General features: G+C 44.3%; 2 protein-coding genes across 5 annotated transcripts in view; one reads left to right on the top strand and one right to left on the bottom strand.

The window, feature by feature from the left end:
* The first annotated feature begins 1,629 nt into the window (after window positions 1–1,629).
* On the top strand, window positions 1,630–17,696 carry khk (ketohexokinase). 4 transcript variants are annotated; one of them, XM_029666325.2, is made up of 9 exons: window positions 1,630–1,862; window positions 2,447–2,563; window positions 3,302–3,436; window positions 3,894–4,028; window positions 13,637–13,709; window positions 15,471–15,617; window positions 16,503–16,591; window positions 16,837–16,994; window positions 17,157–17,696. In XM_029666325.2, exons 1-9 carry the CDS (start codon window positions 1,771–1,773, stop codon window positions 17,252–17,254), a joined length of 1,044 nt encoding a protein of 347 aa, XP_029522185.1. In that variant the 5' UTR covers window positions 1,630–1,770; the 3' UTR covers window positions 17,255–17,696. The 4 variants fall into 4 exon arrangements, with proteins under 4 accessions (XP_029522185.1, XP_029522186.1, XP_029522187.1 ...); XM_029666326.2 differs by lacking the exon at window positions 3,302–3,436 and having other exon boundaries at window positions 1,632–1,862; XM_029666327.2 differs by lacking the exon at window positions 3,894–4,028 and having other exon boundaries at window positions 1,632–1,862.
* The window catches only part of LOC115133270 (hippocalcin-like protein 1), a 28,486-nt gene continuing 24,564 nt past the window's right edge, over window positions 17,297–21,218 (bottom strand). The window contains exons 3-4 of the mRNA XM_029666334.2: window positions 20,302–20,407; window positions 17,297–18,456 (exon numbers count right to left, since the gene is read on the bottom strand). Coding sequence (XP_029522194.1) covers window positions 18,359–18,456; window positions 20,302–20,407 — 204 coding nt within the window. The 3' untranslated portion in view covers window positions 17,297–18,358. The remainder of the gene's footprint in view (window positions 18,457–20,301; window positions 20,408–21,218) is intronic.

Genomic DNA, 21,218 nt, shown 5'->3' with positions numbered 1-21,218 from the left:
CAGAGTTCTACCTTCAGACACAGGACATTTTTCAAAAAGGAAACACTTTGCCTTCCCGGCGCTAGGGCTGCTGAATCAAGTGCACCTACCACCATCAGCACAAAACCCCCGCAAAAATATGTACACAAGGCTTTATCATTGTTTTTTTAAACAGAAATGTTTGGTGATCGACCAGGAGATCTCTCGGGTTGATGACCACCGCTCTACAAGTACAGCACATTTCCAGAGTGGAGACAGTAGATCTAGCTGGGCTCTCGGCTCATCTTTAAGTGATGATGCATTTAATGAGCACCTCCAACACAGTGAATGGGAAAACAGATTAAAAAAGAACTCCCTCTGTTGGTGATTTACTGAATGTGCAATTGTAAAGGACTGCTGTGATCGGTTAATTAATGACCTATAACATCAATAATGTCATATCTTCAAAAGTACCTGGTAGCCCACTCTGGAAATGTGATGTATTTGAAGAATATAATGTTCCAAACATTATTTCTAAAAATACATTAAAAAAACAGTTTTTTAAATTGATTTTTTAGATATTACCATTTTTCTTTGTTTAAGAAATGAATGTGATTTAAAAAAAAACATTTCATCAAGACACTGCATATGTTAGAGCACACAATGAGGAATATAATGACAACAAGACGTCTGTATCATAAGATGTCTGCATCATAGGGTCTTTTTAGCACTATACATGCTATGTATAGGTCTACAAAGAGCATAAAATTGCCACTTCCATAATTTTCTAAAACATTGTTTTGGATAGAAATGTAAAAAGCGTTTCAAACATCCTTCCTCCCAATGACGGTTCTATATGAGACTTGCCAGAACAATCTGAGATACCAACAATATTTTCGGGCTACCCGATAACATAGTTCCGGCCCCATAACCTTACCCTGTCAAATCCAGGGTCTTCGAATTGCCACTGCCTCTCTACAGTATCCCCAGACAAAAGAGTCCAAATACCACCATTCTATTCAGCAACATGGTGACACTGCGCTGTTGACCACTGTACCTAACTTGTAACAAATCACTAGTGACAGGACATATTGTTTCGAAGCAGAACCTCTCAGTCTGGGATTTGTCTGGTCACCGGAGCAACCGCGCACTGTGAGATCACATTCTGAGCTGGTAGAACGGGTCTGCATTCTAAACGCCACAGGCCAGGAATATCAAGTTACTATTGTAACACTTTATTTCAATGTAAACACTGGGTAAATGGTATATGTCGTAGGCTTTCATGTCAAGTCACTCTGACCTATTTATACATTTAGAAAATGTGCGCAAATAAATAAGCACTTGCAATTTTCCAACACTTTATTCAAGCCATAACAAAATCATTTCTGATATGCTAGCTCAGTGGTTCTCAACTCCGAGCCTAGAGACCCGAGTACTGCTCGTTTTAATTATATCACTCTAATCAGGGACTGATTTAGAGCTGGGACACCAGATGAATCCAATGAACTATCAGGCGAACGCAATTAACTACCAGGTAGATTAGGGTACCTGAAGCATACCGTATGATTAAAGTTGGGCGTTCAACAGCACCATCTTTCGGTTACACTTGGGAACTTTCAGGAGGGGAAAAAAACATGTTTCTTTAAAGATAAAGGATAAGCGGCGCAGGCGCACACGCTCCGCAAAGCAGAGCCAGACCGTGCTCGTCTCGCCCTATTGGTGGTCACCTATCTGGGGTTCAAAGACCACACCAGTGTGATATGAGCAACATTGTATCCGAAGTTCAAAGTCCCGTTATTTCACGCAGAGAACATGGGTGACAAAAAGATACTGTGTATCGGGCTGGTATGTCTGGATATTATCAATGTAGTGGACAAATACCCGGAAGAGGACACTGACACCAGGTAAGTGATGTTTCATACTGAATGCACTCATCATCTCTGGTGCATTTACCGTTTCAATTACATAGCTACAGTCCTAAAAACACTCACACCCTTTTTATGACTATGGAGCGGAGCGAATAAAGCTCTGCGCATGCGCAATACTCTGCTACTTAGCTCATTGCGATGCGGGATCCTTGGTACGTCCCTACCCCATTTGAAGTTGCCATTTAAAATGGTTAAGGTAAGGGTTAGGGTTGGTTAAGGTTAGAATAAGGGTAAGCGTAAATGTTATGCCTAGGGCCTGTGACAGATCCACTTGTGAACGAACTACACACTTCGCTGTACCACTAGCTTGCAAAAATTATAGTGAAGTGAGTTTTACTTCGATCTGACGTTCTTCACGCCTAGACCTACTAAGATATATCCTACTTGCACTAGACTAGCCCGAAAAGAAACATGAAAGCCGTTGTTTCAATATTGCTACCCTAGTCAGTAAATTCACAACAGCAAATGAATGACTTGAAGGAGGGCAGTCATGGTTACTACCTAAACGAAGATATTACAGCTGTCTGTTGTTCCACCCATGCCTCTGCATGTGCGCACAGGTGTTTATCTCAACGATGGCAGCGTGGTGGGAACGCCTCCAACTCGTGCACTGTGCTGTCACTCCTTGGCGCTCCCTGTGCGTTCATGGGGTCCCTAGCTCCTGGGCATGTTGCAGAGTAAGTAGTATGTTGTCAATTTAAAGCAATAAGGCCCGAGGAGGTGTGGCTAAGGGCTGTATGCGTCGTGTGCCTGGACACAGCCCTTAGCAGTGGTATATTGGCCATATATCACAATCCCCCAAAGGTGCCTTACTGCTGTTATAAACTGGTTGCCAACACAATTAGAGCAGTAAAAATAAATGTTTTGTCATAACCCATGGTATACTGTCTGATATACCATGGCTGCCAGACAATCAGCATTCAGGGCTCAAACCACCCAGTTTATAAAAACAGATATTACATCTGACAAACTCTTGGATTATTATAAAAATAATATGTATTTTATTCTTCCTTAGGTCTACTTTCGGGGGATTTATTTCATGTGTTTAGGTAGAATCAATTCCTTAGGTCTACTTTTTGGGGATTTATTTAATGTGTTTAGGTAGAATCAAATCCTCTGGTCTACTTTTTGGGGATTTATTTAATGTGTTTAGGTAGAATCAAATCCTCTGGTCTACTTTTTGGGGATTTATTTAATGTGTTTAGAATCAATTAAGACATGCTATTTTTGTTGTTATTTCACGTCCTTTTGGTGTTACAAAGACATCTTCCAAAACTTCTGTGATCTGTCATCATTTATTCCAGTTTTTCCTGAGGTGGTGGTGGTGCTATGATCAAGAACAGTTATGGATCTCAACAACAACTAACTGTCTACCTAGATGTCTCTCTTTCTTATACAGTGACTATATCCCACAGCTTCGTACTAGATGACTTTCAGAAGTACCAGATTGACATCTCTCTCCTATCAGAACACCCTCACAGCTCCTTCCCTACCTCTATGATCATAAGCAATGTGACCACGGGCACTCGCACCATCCTACACATGAACAGGTTTGTGTGTGTCTGTGTTTAGGTTTGTGTGTCTGTGGTTAGGTGTGTGTGTCTGTGGTTAGGTGTCTGTGGTTAGGTGTGTGTGTGTGTGTGTGTGTGTAGGTTCAATTCAGATCCTCCCCTGAAATTCCACACTCACTTCTCCACTTGGGCTCTCCTGTGCTGCTATCCCTGTCTCTACCACTAGGTGGAAACCTGTCCCCACTAACCCCCTGCTCTACCCCATCTCCCAGGTGTGCTTCTCAGAGGTCATAGGTTATGCCCTGGTCTCCCAGCCTGCAGCAAATGTTCCCCCCCCCCGCTCCGTCCCTTCAGGCCAGAGGAAACGCGTGTTATTTATCACCATTATTCTATTACAATAATGATATGATTATAACGACGATGTATATAGTATCATTATCATTGGGTTCATTGAGGGTTTGCGTGTTTGTGTGTGTCTGTCTCTCTGCTCTGTCAGCTTCATCGTGGGCGATTTCTCGCGCCGCGGGGTGGACATTTCATCCGTTGCCTGGCAGCGGGAGGGGGAGACCCCGTGTGCCTGTTGCGTGGTGTGTCCCCCCAGAGGCTCACGCACGGTCGTGCTCTCCGACACGTAAGACACGCAGGCGGTGGACGATCCTGCGCTGGATTCTGTAATGCTGTGTTTGGGTCTAATACGGGAAGTGCAGCTCCACTGCAGTAGACTAGAGCCAGAATGGAGCGTCACACAACGCCAGATAACTGCCTCACAATATCAGCTCAAAGGGTGTTGGAAGATTGTCATTCTTAGTCAAACTTCTTGAGCCAAGTGAGTTAATAATTAGTGAGTGAGTTAATCATTAGTGAGTGAGATATTCATTACACTATAGATGAATGTTACTCAGAAGCCAAGTCAGTTAAGGCCATGATACACTAGCAAATTTGAGGCAATATTTCCGATGTATCATCAGCTTTACAGTTTGTAGCAGTATGTCCCATAAACGTAGGGTTAGGGGCGTGTCAGTCTGTAGTGGCGCTGCGTGGGTTAATTCTGGGGATCATCTCTAATTCTACCAATTTGATCGCTGCATGCTAAATGTGTTGTCACAATGTCATTTCATCCATTGATAATACTGTCATGTGATTTCCAAGGAGAAGTAGTATTCTACCTTTTTTTTCAACAAAGAACAGACTGAGACCAAGGTCTCTTTTAAAGCTGGGCCCTGCATTATACATGTTTACATATACAGTTCAGGTGCAATGATTAAGAAACTACACTAAACCATCACAGATAACACAAAAAATACCAGCAGATTACATTTACACACAGGTTATTCCCCTAACAGGTTATTCCCCTAACAGGTTATTCCCCTAACAGGTTATTCCCCTAGCAGGTTATTCCCCTAGCAGGTTATTCCCCTAACAGGTTATTCCCCTAACAGGTTATTCCCCAAACAAGCATTTCGCTACACTCGCATTAACGTCTGCTAACCATGTGTATGTGACAAATAAAATTTGATAACAGCACAAGAACTTGCATTACCCGAAACAGTCACAAGCAATAGAAAAATTAAAATCCTCCAATAAATGTTTAAAATGGGCAACAGGGGGACAAGAGTCTCAAGTGTAAGTTTAGTCTGCAGGCTATTCCATAGGCATGGAGCATAACAGGAAAAGACAGTGATAACCAACTCTGGAAATCGCATGGGCCTCAAGTGCTTGAGACCTGGTTTTAGGAATTATAATGTTGAGAAGTGATGATAGAAGGTAGTTTATTCAGAAGTGCTTTATAGACAAACAGTTTGTAGCATGTTGTTCTCGTCTCAAAGTCCAACCCACATTTTGATATTAAACACAGTGGTGAGTTCTTATACAAATACATTTAAACTCACTTTTTCACAAATCCTGATTTTTTTTTTTTTCTCCCCAATTTTGTGGTGTCCAATTGTTGTAGTAGCTACTATCTTGTCTCATCACTACAACTCCAGTACGGGCTCGGGAGAGACGAAGGTTGTTGTAGTAGCTACTATCTTGTCTCATCACTACAACTCCAGTACGGGCTCGGGAGAGACGAAGGTTGTTGTAGTAGCTACTATCTTGTCTCATCACTACAACTCCAGTACGGGCTCGGGAGAGACGAAGGTTGTTGTAGTAGCTACTATCTTGTCTCAGCACTACAACTCCAGTACGGGCTCGGGAGAGACGAAGGTTGTTGTAGTAGCTACTATCTTGTCTCATCACTACAACTCCAGTACGGGCTCGGGAGAGACGAAGGTTGTTGTAGTAGCTACTATCTTGTCTCATCACTACAACTCCAGTACGGGCTCGGGAGAGACGAAGGTTGTTGTAGTAGCTACTATCTTGTCTCATCACTACAACTCCAGTACGGGCTCGGGAGAGACGAAGGTTGTTGTAGTAGCTACTATCTTGTCTCATCACTACAACTCCAGTACGGACTCGGGAGAGACGAAGGTTGTTGTAGTAGCTACTATCTTGTCTCATCACTACAACTCCAGTACGGGCTCGGGAGAGACGAAGGTTGTTGTAGTAGCTACTATCTTGTCTCATCACTACAACTCCAGTACGGGCTCGGGAGAGACGAAGGTTGTTGTAGTAGCTACTATCTTGTCTCATCACTACAACTCCAGTACGGGCTCGGGAGAGACGAAGGTTGTTGTAGTAGCTACTATCTTGTCTCATCACTACAACTCCAGTACGGGCTCGGGAGAGACGAAGGTTGTTGTAGTAGCTACTATCTTGTCTCATCACTACAACTCCAGTACGGGCTCGGGAGAGACGAAGGTTGTTGTAGTAGCTACTATCTTGTCTCATCGCTACAACTCCAGTACGGGCTCGGGAGAGACGAAGGTTGTTGTAGTAGCTACTATCTTGTCTCATCGCTACAACTCCAGTACGGGCTCGGGAGAGACGAAGGTTGTTGTAGTAGCTACTATCTTGTCTCATCACTACAACTCCCGTACGGGCTCGGGAGAGACGAAGGTTGTTGTAGTAGCTACTATCTTGTCTCATCACTACAACTCCAGTACGGACTCGGGAGAGACGAAGGTTGTTGTAGTAGCTACTATCTTGTCTCATCACTACAACTCCAGTACGGACTCGGGAGAGACGAAGGTTGTTGTAGTAGCTACTATCTTGTCTCATCACTACAACTCCAGTCGGACTCGGGAGAGACGAAGGTTGTTGTAGTAGCTACTATCTTGTCTCATCACTACAACTCCAGTACGGGCTCGGGAGAGACGAAGGTTGTTGTAGTAGCTACTATCTTGTCTCATCACTACAACTCCAGTACGGACTCGGGAGAGACGAAGGTTGTTGTAGTAGCTACTATCTTGTCTCATCACTACAACTCCAGTACGGGCTCGGGAGAGACGAAGGTTGTTGTAGTAGCTACTATCTTGTCTCATCACTACAACTCCAGTACGGGCTCGGGAGAGACGAAGGTTGTTGTAGTAGCTACTATCTTGTCTCATCACTACAACTCCAGTACGGGCTCGGGAGAGACGAAGGTTGTTGTAGTAGCTACTATCTTGTCTCATCACTACAACTCCAGTACGGGCTCGGGAGAGACGAAGGTTGTTGTAGTAGCTACTATCTTGTCTCATCGCTCATCGCAACTCCAGTACGGGCTCGGGAGAGACGAAGGTTGTTGTAGTAGCTACTATCTTGTCTCATCGCTACAACTCCAGTACGGGCTCGGGAGAGACGAAGGTTGTTGTAGTAGCTACTATCTTGTCTCATCACTACAACTCCCGTACGGGCTACTCTTGGAGAGACGAAGGTTGTTGTAGTAGCTACTATCTTGTCTCATCACTACAACTCCAGTACGGACTCGGGAGAGACGAAGGTTGTTGTAGTAGCTACTATCTTGTCTCATCACTACAACTCCAGTACGGACTCGGGAGAGACGAAGGTTGTTGTAGTAGCTACTATCTTGTCTCATCACTACAACTCCAGTACGGACTCGGGAGAGACGAAGGTTGTTGTAGTAGCTACTATCTTGTCTCATCACTACAACTCCAGTACGGGCTCGGGAGAGACGAAGGTTGTTGTAGTAGCTACTATCTTGTCTCATCACTACAACTCCAGTACGGACTCGGGAGAGACGAAGGTTGTTGTAGTAGCTACTATCTTGTCTCATCACTACAACTCCAGTACGGACTCGGGAGAGACGAAGGTTGTTGTAGTAGCTACTATCTTGTCTCATCACTACAACTCCAGTACGGACTCGGGAGAGACGAAGGTTGTTGTAGTAGCTACTATCTTGTCTCATCACTACAACTCCAGTACGGGCTCGGGAGAGACGAAGGTTGTTGTAGTAGCTACTATCTTGTCTCATCACTACAACTCCAGTACGGGCTCGGGAGAGACGAAGGTTGTTGTAGTAGCTACTATCTTGTCTCATCACTACAACTCCAGTACGGGCTCGGGAGAGACGAAGGTTGTTGTAGTAGCTACTATCTTGTCTCATCACTACAACTCCCGTACGGGCTCGGGAGAGACGAAGGTTGTTGTAGTAGCTACTATCTTGTCTCATCACTACAACTCCAGTACGGACTCGGGAGAGACGAAGGTTGTTGTAGTAGCTACTATCTTGTCTCATCACTACAACTCCAGTACGGGCTCGGGAGAGACGAAGGTTGTTGTAGTAGCTACTATCTTGTCTCATCACTACAACTCCAGTACGGGCTCGGGAGAGACGAAGGTTGTTGTAGTAGCTACTATCTTGTCTCATCACTACAACTCCAGTACGGACTCGGGAGAGACGAAGGTTGTTGTAGTAGCTACTATCTTGTCTCATCACTACAACTCCAGTACGGGCTCGGGAGAGACGAAGGTTGTTGTAGTAGCTACTATCTTGTCTCATCACTACAACTCCAGTACGGGCTCGGGAGAGACGAAGGTTGTTGTAGTAGCTACTATCTTGTCTCATCACTACAACTCCAGTACGGGCTCGGGAGAGACGAAGGTTGTTGTAGTAGCTACTATCTTGTCTCATCACTACAACTCCAGTACGGACTCGGGAGAGACGAAGGTTGTTGTAGTAGCTACTATCTTGTCTCATCACTACAACTCCAGTACGGGCTCGGGAGAGACGAAGGTTGTTGTAGTAGCTACTATCTTGTCTCATCACTACAACTCCAGTACGGGCTCGGGAGAGACGAAGGTTGTTGTAGTAGCTACTATCTTGTCTCATCGCTACAACTCCAGTACGGGCTCGGGAGAGACGAAGGTTGTTGTAGTAGCTACTATCTTGTCTCATCGCTACAACTCCAGTACGGGCTCGGGAGAGACGAAGGTTGTTGTAGTAGCTACTATCTTGTCTCATCGCTACAACTCCAGTACGGGCTCGGGAGAGACGAAGGTTGTTGTAGTAGCTACTATCTTGTCTCATCGCTACAACTCCAGTACGGGCTCGGGAGAGACGAAGGTTGTTGTAGTAGCTACTATCTTGTCTCATCACTACAACTCCAGTACGGGCTCGGGAGAGACGAAGGTTGTTGTAGTAGCTACTATCTTGTCTCATCACTACAACTCCAGTACGGACTCGGGAGAGACGAAGGTTGTTGTAGTAGCTACTATCTTGTCTCATCACTACAACTCCAGTACGGACTCGGGAGACGAAGGTTGTTGTAGTAGCTACTATCTTGTCTCATCACTACAACTCCAGTACGGACTCGGGAGAGACGAAGGTTGTTGTAGTAGCTACTATCTTGTCTCATCACTACAACTCCAGTACGGGCTCGGGAGAGACGAAGGTTGTTGTAGTAGCTACTATCTTGTCTCATCACTACAACTCCAGTACGGGCTCGGGAGAGACGAAGGTTGTTGTAGTAGCTACTATCTTGTCTCATCACTACAACTCCAGTACGGGCTCGGGAGAGACGAAGGTTGTTGTAGTAGCTACTATCTTGTCTCATCACTACAACTCCAGTACGGGCTCGGGAGAGACGAAGGTTGTTGTAGTAGCTACTATCTTGTCTCATCACTACAACTCCAGTACGGACTCGGGAGAGACGAAGGTTGTTGTAGTAGCTACTATCTTGTCTCATCACTACAACTCCAGTACGGGCTCGGGAGAGACGAAGGTTGTTGTAGTAGCTACTATCTTGTCTCATCACTACAACTCCAGTACGGGCTCGGGAGAGACGAAGGTTGTTGTAGTAGCTACTATCTTGTCTCATCACTACAACTCCAGTACGGGCTCGGGAGAGACGAAGGTTGTTGTAGTAGCTACTATCTTGTCTCATCACTACAACTCCAGTACGGGCTCGGGAGAGACGAAGGTTGTTGTAGTAGCTACTATCTTGTCTCATCACTACAACTCCAGTACGGGCTCGGGAGAGACGAAGGTTGTTGTAGTAGCTACTATCTTGTCTCATCGCTACAACTCCAGTACGGACTCGGGAGAGACGAAGGTTGTTGTAGTAGCTACTATCTTGTCTCATCGCTACAACTCCCGTACGGACTCGGGAGAGACGAAGGTTGTTGTAGTAGCTACTATCTTGTCTCATCGCTACAACTCCCGTACGGACTCGGGAGAGACGAAGGTTGAAAGTCACACGTCCTCCGATACACAACCCAACCAAGCCGCACTGCTTCTTAACACAGCGCCATCCAACCCGGAAGCCAGCCGCACCAATGTGTCAGAGGAAACACCGTGCACCTGGCAACCTTGGTTAGCGCGCACTGCGCCCGGCCCGCCACAGGAGTCTCTGGTGAGACAAGGACATCCCTACCGACCAAGCCCTCCCTAACCCGGACAACGCTAGGCCAATTGTGTATCGCCCCACGGTCGCAGCCGGTTACGACAGAGCCTGGGCGCGAACCCAGAGTCTCTGATGGCACAGCTGGCGCTGCAGTACAGAGCCCATAACCACTGCGCCACCCAGGAGGCCTACAATTCCTGACATTTAATCCTAGTAAAAATTCCCTTTCTTAGCTCAGTTAGGATCACCACTTCATTTTAAGAATCATTTTAAGAATGTAAAATGTCAGAATAATAGTAGAGCAAATGATTTATTTCCGCATTTCTTTCTTTCAACACATTCCCAGTGGACCCGAAGTTTACATACACTCAATTAGTATTTGGTAGCATTGCCTTTAAATTGTTTAACTTGGGTCAAACGTTTTGGTTTAGGATTTTCTATAGGATTGAGGTCAGGGCTTTGTGATGGCCACTCCAATACCTTAAGTCCTTAAGCCATTTTGCCATAACTTTGGAAGTATGCTTGGGGTAATTGTGCATTTGGAAGACCCATTTGCGACCAAGCTTTAACTACCTGACTGATGTCATCTATTTTGTGAAGTGTACCAGTCCCTCCTGCAGCAAAGCACCCTCACAAACATGTTACTGCCACCCCTGTGCTTCACGGTTGGGATGGTGTTCTTCGGCTTGCAAGCCTCCCCATTTTTCCTCCAAACATAACGATGGTCAATATGGCCAGTTCTATTTTTGTTTCATCGGACCAGAGGACGTTTCCAAAAATTATGACCTTTGTCCCCATGTGCAGTTGCAAACCATAGTCTGGCTTTTTTATGGCTGTTTTGGAGCAGTGGCTTTGTCCTTGCTGAGCGGCTTTTCAGGTTATGTTGATTATAGGATTCGTTTTACTGTGGATACAGATACTTTTGTACCTGTTTCTTCCAGCATCTTCACAAAGTCCTTTGCTGTTGTTCATCTCTAGGAGACAGAATGCGTCTCCTTCCAGAGCGGTATGATGGCTGTGTAGTCCCATGGTGTTTATACTTGCGTACTATTGTTTGTACAGATGAACGTGGTACCTTCAGGCATTTGGACATTTTTCCCAAGGATGAACCAGACTTGTGGAGGTCTACAATTTTCTTCTGAGGTCTTGGCTGATTTTCTTTTGATTTTCCCCTGATATCAAGGAAAGTGGCACTGAGTTTGAAGGTAGGCCTTGAAATACATCCACAGGTACACCCCCAATTGACAAAAATGATGTCAATTAGCCTATCAGAAGCTTCTAAAGCCATGACATCATTTTCTGGAATTTTCCAAGCTGTTTAAAGGCACAGTCAACTTAATGTATGTAAACTTCTGACCCACTGGAATTGTGATACAGTGAAATAATCTGTCTGCGGTGATTTTACAGAGAGCCACATCAATTTACAGAAATACTCATAAATGTTGATGAAAATACAAGGAATTACAGAGATACTTCTCCTTAATACAACCGCTGTGTCAGATTTGAAAACTTTACGGAAAAAGCTAACCATGCAATAATCTGAGTACAGCGTTCAGACAACAAAGCAGCCAAAAAGATATCCGCCATATTGTGTAGTCAACATTAGTCAGAAATGGCATTATAAATATTCACTTACCTTTGATCTTCATCAGAATGCACTCCCAGGAATCCCAATTCCACCATAAATGTTTGATTTGTTCGATAATGTTCATAATTTATGACCAAATAGCTTCGTTTGGTAAACGAATCCAAACGCGCGTTCAGGTCCAGCCGAACATCGGACTAAAAGTTTTTAAAAGTTCCGTTACAGCCCATAGAAACTTGTCAAATTAAGTATAGAATCAATCCTTTAGGATGTTTTTATCATAAATCAATAATGTTCCAACCGGAGAATTCCTATGTCTGTAGAAAAGCAATGGAACGAGAGCTAACGCTCTTGTGACCGCGCGATACGAGCCTGTGGCACTCTGCCAGACACCTGACTCATTCCTCTCTCATTCGGTCCCACTTCACAGTAGAAGCCTCAAACAAAGTTCTAAAGACTGTTGACATCTAGTGGAAGCCTTAGGAAGTGCAACATAACCAATATCCCACTGTATCTACAATAGGGGCTGAATTAAAAAACTACAAGCCTCGGATTCCCCACTGCCTGGTTGGATTTATCTCAGGTTTTCGCCTGCCATATGAGTTATGTTATACTCAGACATCAATCAAACAGTTTTAGAAACTTCAGAGTTTTTTCTATCCAATACTACTAATAATATGCATATATTAGCATCTGGTACAGAGTAGCAGGCAGTTTACTATGGGCACCTTATTCATCCAAGCTACTCAATACTGCCCCCCTGTCACCAAGAAGTTAACCGTTTTCCAGAATTTAGCGGGATCACCAGCAGACTCTGTCATAGCATCAAGAAATCACCTAGATGTTGACTTTTTTTATTTTTATTCTTCCGGTCCATTTATTTCTCAATTGCCTAAAAAGCAGCCAATCAGCTAGTAGGGTGGGAGTATGAACTTTCCCTCGTTTCAAGATGAGTTTTCTGTCAAACTTGGTATGGTGCATTTCTGGGGCTCTATGGTGTAACATGACAACCAATCAGATTTGAGATTGACACCCTCCTCTCCTCCCAGTTTTTGATTATGAACTCAGTAGCCTAACTTTTCTCATTCTAATCTATTCTATATCTATTAAGCTAGCTTGATTTCCTATCCCAGCCTGGTCTCATACACTTAATATATAAATGTAAATCCGGGGACACTCAAATTCGTATGATATGTTACGTTTGTTATGTTTACGAAAGACAGAAGGTTACTTAAGGCAAACACTAAAGTAGGGTGGATGAGCAGGCATATAAAGCAAATGTCTAGCAACCCAAAGGTTGTGTATTAGAATGTCATCATGGACAAATTTAAAATGTTTGCTAACTAGCTACTTTGCGGCTAATTGCTACTTTGTAACTTCTTAGCTAACCCTTCCATTAACCTTAACCCTTTAACCTGACTCCCCAACCCCCCAGCCGAGCTAACTTTAGCAATCTAGTATTTGCCACCGAGATAATGCTAGCTACAACAAATTGGAATTCGTAATATATTATACGTTTTGCAAATTCGTAGCATATTGTACGAATTGCAGTTCACAACATATCATACGAAATGGATAATGGACATCAAATTAATACATACCATACAAAACACAACTTTTTATTTCACCATTATTTAACCTGATAGGCCAGTTGAGAACAAGTTCTCATTTACAACTGCAACCTATCATACTAATTGTGTCCCAGAATAACATTTACTATGTTACATCTAACCCTGAGTCCAGGTTGCCTATCCAATAAGGTTACTAATAATTTTGTTTACAAAAGGACATCTCTTTGTTTCTCTTTCCCCCCTCTTATCCCCCCTCTTTTTCTCTTCCTCCCCCTCCCTCCAACTCTCTCCCCTCTCTCTCTTCCCCATCTCCCTCTCTTCCCCTCTTTCTTTCTCCCCCCCTCTCTCTTTCTCTCAGAAACCTGCCTGATGTGTCAGCAGCAGACTTCTCTAAGGTAGATTTCAGTCAGTACAAATGGATCCACTGGGAGGTGAGCTCACAAAGAGATTATAGAACACTCTACTCTAGATTTAGGTTCAACTTTGACCTTATTGATCAAATCAAATGTTATTTGTCACATTCACCAAATACAACATGTGTAGACCTTACAGTGAAATACTTGCTTACAAGACCTTAACCAACAATGCAGTTTTAAGAAAGTATTTACTAAATAAACTAAATTTAAAAAAAAATAAAAAGTACCACAATAAAACCACAGTAATGAGGCTTTATACAGAGGGTACTGGTACCGAGTCCATGTGAGGGGGTACAGGTTAGTCGAAGTAATTTGTACATGTCGGTAGGGGTAAAGTGACTATGCATAGATAATAAACAGCGAGTAGCAGCAGTGTACAAAAGGGAGGGAGATCGATGTAAATAGTCCGGTGGCCATTTTATTAATTGTTCAACAGTCTTATGGCTTGGGGGTAGAAGCTGTTAAGGAGCCTTTTGGTCCTAGACTTGGTGCTCCGGTACCACTTGCCGTGTGGTAGCAGAGAGAACCGTCTATTACTTGGGTGACTGGAGTCTTTGACAATGTATTGGGCCTTCATCTGACACCGCCTGGTATATAGGTCCTGGAGGGCAGGAAGCTTGCCCCCTGTGATATACTGGGCTGTATGCACTACCCTGTGTAGCGCCTTACGTATGCCGAGAAGTTGCCAGACCAGGTGGTGATGCAACCATGCTCTCGATGGTGCAGCTGTAGAACTTTTTTGAGGATCTGAAGACCCATGCCAAATCTTTTCAGTCTCCTGGGGGGGAAAGGGCATTGTCATACCCTCTTCACAACTTCTTCGGTGTGTTTGGACCATGATAGTTTGTTGATGTGCACACCAAGGAACTTGAAACTCTCGACCCGCTCTACTACAGCCCTAGTGATGTTAATTGGGGCGTGTTCAGCCCTCCTTTTCCTGTAGTCCACGATCATCTCCTTTGTTTTGCTCACGTTGAGGAAGAGGTTGTTGTCCTGGCACCATACTGACAGGTCTCTGACCTCCTCCCTATAGGCTGTCTCAGCGTTGTCGGTGATCAGGCCTACCACCGTTGTGTCGTCAGTGAACTTAATGATGGTGTTGAAGTCGTGCTTGGCCACGCAATCGTGGGTGAAAAGAGGGTACAGGAGGGGACTAAGCACGCTCCCCTGAGGGGCCCTCGTGTTGAGGATCAGCGTGGCAGATATGTCGTTACCTACTCTTACCACCTGGGGTCGGCCCGTCAGGAAGTCCAGGATCCAGTTGCAGAGGGAGGTGTTTAGTCCCAGGGTCCTTAGCTTAGTGATGAGCTTTGTGGACACTATGGTGTTGAACGCTGAGTTGTTGTCAAGGAACAGCATTCTCATCTGTGGGTCTGTTGGTGCGGTATGCGAATTGGAGTGGGTCTAGGGTTTCCGGGATGATTGTGTTGATGTTCGCCATGACCAGCCTTTCAAAGCACTTCATGGCTACTGACGTGTGTGCTACGGGGCGGTAGTCATTTAGGCAGGTGACCTTCGCTCTCTTGGGACAGGGACTATGGTGGTCTACTTAAAACATGTAGGTATTACAGACTTGGTCAGGGAGAATTTAAAAATATGTCAATGAAGACTTGAACATTCATTTCATAGAACTCTATATTTAATCATGATTCAACCATTTTTGTATCATGTACTGTTTATAACACTTAAAATACGAACATGTTATAAACATGACCAACAGTGTAACATCCCATGACCGGTTTTGGTCATGTTTATAACATGTTTGACATATGACAGGGCCGTAATGCCGAGGAGCAGGTGAAGATGATCCAGCAGGTGGAGCTGTGTAACAACACGTTGCCACAGCAACACAGGATCACCGTATCCGTGGAGATAGAGAAGACCAGGGAGCCTCTGTACCAGCTCTTCCACTATGGTGATGTGGTACGACTCCCTCGCTGACAGCATGAGTATCACCCATAACACTCTGGAACAATGCCTCCCGACAACATCTAGACAGACAAAAACATGTTCAATGTTCTCTACAGGTTTGGAGATTGATTTTGATACATTTTTATTGTGAGAGTGCCTTGCATCTTCAGGATGCCCAGTCCACATGGCCTTATAAGGATTCCCAGTCCACATGGCCTTATAAGGATGCCAAGTCCACATGGCCTTATAAGGATGCCCAGTCCACATGGCCTTATAAGGATGCCCAGTCCACATGGCCTTATAAGGATGCCCAGTCCACATGGCCTTATAAGGATGCCCAGTCCACATGGCCTTATAAGGATGCCCAGTCCACATGGCCTTATAAGGATGCCCAGTCCACATGGCCTTATAAGGATGCCCAGTCCACATGGCCTTATAAGGATGCCCAGTCCACATGGCCTTATAAGGATACCCAGTCCACATGGCCTTATAAGGATGCCCAGCCCACATGGCCTTATAAGGATGCCCAGTCCACATGGCCTTATAAGGATGCCCAGCCCACATGGCCTTATAAGGATGCCCAGTCCACATGGCCTTATAAGGATACCCAGTCCACATGGCCTTATAAGGATGCCCAGCCCACATGGCCTTATAAGGATGCCCAGCCCACATGGCCTTATAAGGATGCCCAGTCCACATGGCCTTATAAGGATGCCCAGCCCACATGGCCTTATAAGGATGCCCAGCCCCCCTATATAACATGTATAGAATGATAGTTCATCAATATTTATCCTGATTATGTCATTGCTGGCATTAAAGAGGGCATTACCAAACCTGGTAACTGTCATAGCACTGCCCTGTACCTGACCTGAAACAACGTTTTTCTCTCCTCTCCAGGTGTTTGTCAGTAAAGATGTGGCCATGCATTTTGGCTTCCACTCCGCTGCCAGTGCTCTGAAGGGCCTCTACCACAGAGTGAAGAAAGGGTGAGTGGACACACAGATGGAGGAAGAGAGCGAGGTACAGACAGGTAGGTAGGTAGGTAGAGAGACCGATGGACGGAAAGATGGCTGGAAAGAGACTGACTGACAGACGGATTGGGGGAAAAGAGGGCGAGGATGTGCAGGGGGGGGGTACAGTCTAAAACTTTATGCCACTGTTAACTCTTCATATTCTGATCCAGTTTTCCATTGTAGTCTCAACACCTGAAAGCAGGCTTCCTGTGTTCCAGGGCTGTCCTCATATGTGCCTGGGCAGAGAAAGGGGCAGATGCGATGGGTCCTGATGGCATAGTGGTCCACTCAGATGCCTTTCCACCGGAGGCTGTTGTGGACACGCTCGGAGCAGGCGACACTTTCAATGCTTCAGTGATCTACACCCTGTCAAATGGTGAGAGGATATGACTTTTATTTTTATTACACCCTGTCAAATGGTGAGAGGATATTACTTTTATTTTTTATTTTTTTTACACATAGTCAAATGGTAAGGTGATATTTGTATTTTCTACACCCAAAATGCAATCAATCATCTTGTCTCCCTCTCCCCTGGTAGGAGGAGGAGTACAGGAAGCTCTCACGTTCGGTTGCCAGGTGGCAGGCAGGAAGTGTGGTGTCCACGGATATGACGAAATAGTGACAAAGACGGAGTGAAGAATAACGTGCACTGTAGCTGGAGGGTTTTTGACAAAACAATACACTTTATTTTCAACTCTACAAACACAAACTTGGCAGTAGGGATGTTTTGTCACGTCACAAAACTCAACACTCAGCAAAACAGTATTAGAGGTATTCGTTTTAACAGACACATTTCAAGGCAAACCCCTGTGTTTTGGAGGTTAAAAGTAATTATTTATCAGTTTTATTCTCATCTTTCCCTATTTTCGTTTCCTCCCAACCATTGTTAGCTGTTTGTTAAGCAATGTCCAGATTCTCCTGGCTAGCATTTTTTTTGAGAATCTAGCAATGCTAGCGGAAGTGGGTTGTATCAGTTAGCCACACATTCAAAGGCACAGGGCCTAAAACCTAACTTATGGTGAATTTAACCATATGAATTTAACAAAAATGTTTTTGCAATTAAACAGAATAAATATCACATTTGTCGTTCTCTGGCATCAAAGTGTCTTGTAAGTTTTTCTCAGGGGCTTGGGCCTTTCTCAGGTGCCTTGGGTCTTTCTCAGGTGCCTTGGGTCTTTCTCAGGTGCCTTGGGTCTTTCTCAGGTGCCTTGGGTCTTTCTCAGGTGCCTTGGGCCTTTCTCAGGGCCTTGGGCCTTTCTCAGGTGCCTTGGGCCTTTCTCAGGTGCCTTGGGTCTTTCTCAGGTGCCTTGGGCCTTTCTCAGGGCCTTGGGCCTTTCTCAGGTGCCTTGGGCCTTTCTCAGGTGCCTTGGGCCTTTCTCAGGTGCCTTGGGTCTTTCTCAGGTGCCTTGGGCCTTTCTCAGGGCCTTGGGTCTTTCTCAGGGCCTTGATACAGCATATGCAATACTTCACTTCATTCTAGATGTCATTGTTGCACAACAAACACTATCAGGATACTTAAACATACTTATGGACCAAAACATGTGGACACATATTACATTTACAGTGAAATACAATGTGAAAATGATTACATTTTATAAACATCCTCCTATGGATTGAAATGGAACTGTCACAGTACAAATCAAACCCTCTTCAAAAAAAACAGTGATGATAATTACAATATTTATATAATATTAGTCACGTGACAGTGGGCTTAAAAGTAGTGTGTGTGTGTGTGTGTGTTCAGAACTGACTGGCACTGCTGGGGTCACACTGTAACAGGCGGACTATTGACGGATCACTCTTGGCACCTTTGATGAATTCCTCCAGGGACAGCCTACCTGCAATAATAAGCCACATGATTGGATGAGGAACTTGGTTACTCATCGAAGGTTAAGACTAATAAAAATGGATTAAAATAAGAGCTAATGGGTGGAGGCAGAGAAAGGGGTACAGTCTAAAGTGTCTCCCTTTCATACACTGATTTCCCTCTTCTGCAACCCACTTAGCCTGTGTGGCTCAGTTCAAAGCTATCACTTAGCCTGTGTGGCTCAGTTCAAAGCTATCACTTAGCCTGTGTGGCTCAGTTTAAAGCTATCACTTAGCCTGTGTGGATCAGTTCAAAGCTATCACTTAGCCTGTGTGGCTCAGTTCAAAGCTATCACTTAGCCTGTGTGGCTCAGTTCAAAGCTATCAGTTAGCCTGTGTGGCTCAGTTCAAAGCTATCACTTTGCCTGTGTGGCTCAGTTTAAAGCTATCACTTAGCCTGTGTGGATCAGTTCAAAGCTATCACTTAGCCTGTGTGGCTCAGTTCAAAGCTATCACTTTGCCTGTGTGGCTCAGTTTAAAGCTATCACTTAGCCTGTGTGGATCAGTTCAAAGCTATCACTTAGCCTGTGTGGCTCAGTTCAAAGCTATCAGTTAGCCTGTGTGGCTCAGTTCAAAGCTATCACTTTGCCTGTGTGGCTCAGTTTAAAGCTATCACTTAGCCTGTGTGGATCAGTTCAAAGCTATCACTTAGCCTGTGTGGATCAGTTCAAAGCTATCACTTCGCCTGTGTGGCTCAGTTCAAAGCTATCACTTAGCCTGTGTGGCTCAGTTCAAAGCTATCACTTAGCCTGTGGGGAAAGGAAAGAGGGATACCTAGTCAGTTGTACAACTGAATGCATCTTCTGCATTTAACACAACCCCTCTGAATCAGAGAGGTGCAGGGGGCTGCCATAGTCAACATCCACGGCACCGAGGGAAAAGTGGGTTAACTGCCTTGCTCAGGGGTAGAACGACAGATTTTTACCTTGTCAGCTCAGGGATGTCGATCCAGCAACCTTTCAGTTACGGGCCCAACGCTCTAACCGCTAGGCTACCTGTGTGGCTCAGTTGGAAGGTCATGGGTTCAATTCCCCCAGGGATCACACATACTCAAACTCCAGTCCAATGACTATCAACCCAACATAGCTGTTACGCAAAGAGACCCGAACCCTTTGACAAGGTCGCTAGATGTTGGGTTAAGGTCTCTATTGTCGGAGTCCATGTTTCTTATGCCTTCACATAAAGATAGAGGGCTCCTTCACATAAAGATAGAGATTCGCCTAATAAAGCAGGCCATTAAATTATGTGCAGAAATAATTTGATTCTCTCTTTCAATCAATTGCTATCAAACTATTTAAATATCAGACTATCAAACGTTCAGACTATCAAGCTATCAAACTATCAGGGAGAAGAGAGAACCATCAGTAAAGTTGTTTTTATCCTAACCCCTTTATGGGCCTGTAGTTGAATAGCCCTGCAGAAGAAACCACTTAATAGTGACGGCCTGCACTAAAAAGTCCTGGGTTGGGTATGTCCCAAATGGCACCCTATTCCCTATATATTCCCCAAATGGCACCCTATTCCCTATATAGTCCCCAAATGGCTCCCTATTCCCTATATATTCCCCAAATGGCACCCTATTCCCTATATAGTCCCCAAATGGCACCCTATTACCTATATAGTCCCCAAATGGCTCCCTATTCCCTATATAGTCCCCAAATGGCACCCTATTCCCTATATAGTCCCCAAATGGCACCCTATTCCCTATATATTTCCAAATGGCACCCTATTCCCTATATATTTCCAAATGGCACCCTATTCCTTGTATTTGTGGAATAGGGTACCATTTGGGACGAATCCCATGCTGGGTTCCTCACCATCGTTGTTTGAGTCCATCTGTCTGAAGATCTTGTCTGTCCTCTTCTCAGGTGTGGACTCGTCTTCTGGCATCTTCATGACCGAGGACACCATTTTGTAGATGGCCTAGGGAGATGGCACATTGATGAATAGAGAGAGGGCCATAGGAGTAGATACTTAAAGCTAGAATCCTTAATTGAAACAATAACAATGCAGGCTGAGGAATGTATACCTATAACCCCCAAAATTCATATAGAGCTATGGATGCCAGGACTGACTGAAAACTATAGTTTTAACCATGTTTTATAAGCTATACAGTGTTTGTTTACATTGTATATTTTTTATAAACATTGTAGTAAAACATTCTATTTTGGGTTCTGATGGGGTACGACAGTTGGGGTACGACAAGCTCATGAGTTGGAGCCATGGTTAATGATGCGCTTTTTGAGGCACTGTGCTTTTACCGGTGTTTGTAGCATTATCCACTACTGTTGCTGCAGGCAGAAGATTCTAGGAAATGTTCTGTAATTGACACAAGCTTTCTCCAATCAATCCAGGTCTGGTTGTGCCTGTGTATTTGGTGGGGGGATTGCCTAAACCGGGTGAGGCGTAGCTCTGCTAATCTTAATTAAAAAATATATATATATATATATATATATATTTCACAGGGAACACTATTTGTAGATCAGTGATCCTACAGTTGTGGCCAAAAGTTTTGAGAATGATACAAATATTAATTTCCACAAAATTAGCTGCTTCAGTGTCTTTAGATATTTTTGTCAGATGTTACTATGGAATACTGAAGTATAATTACAAGCATTTCATAAGTGTCAAAGGCTTTTATTGACAATTACATGAAGTTACATGATGTAAAGAGTCAATATTTTTCAGTGTTGACCCTTCTTTTTCAAGACCTCTGGCATGCTGTCAATTAACT

This window comes from Oncorhynchus nerka, linkage group LG18 (genome assembly GCF_034236695.1).
Source record: "Oncorhynchus nerka isolate Pitt River linkage group LG18, Oner_Uvic_2.0, whole genome shotgun sequence".
NCBI classification, from domain to species: Eukaryota; Metazoa; Chordata; class Actinopteri; order Salmoniformes; family Salmonidae; genus Oncorhynchus; species Oncorhynchus nerka.
This window is presented reverse-complemented; position numbering and strand designations above follow the sequence as displayed.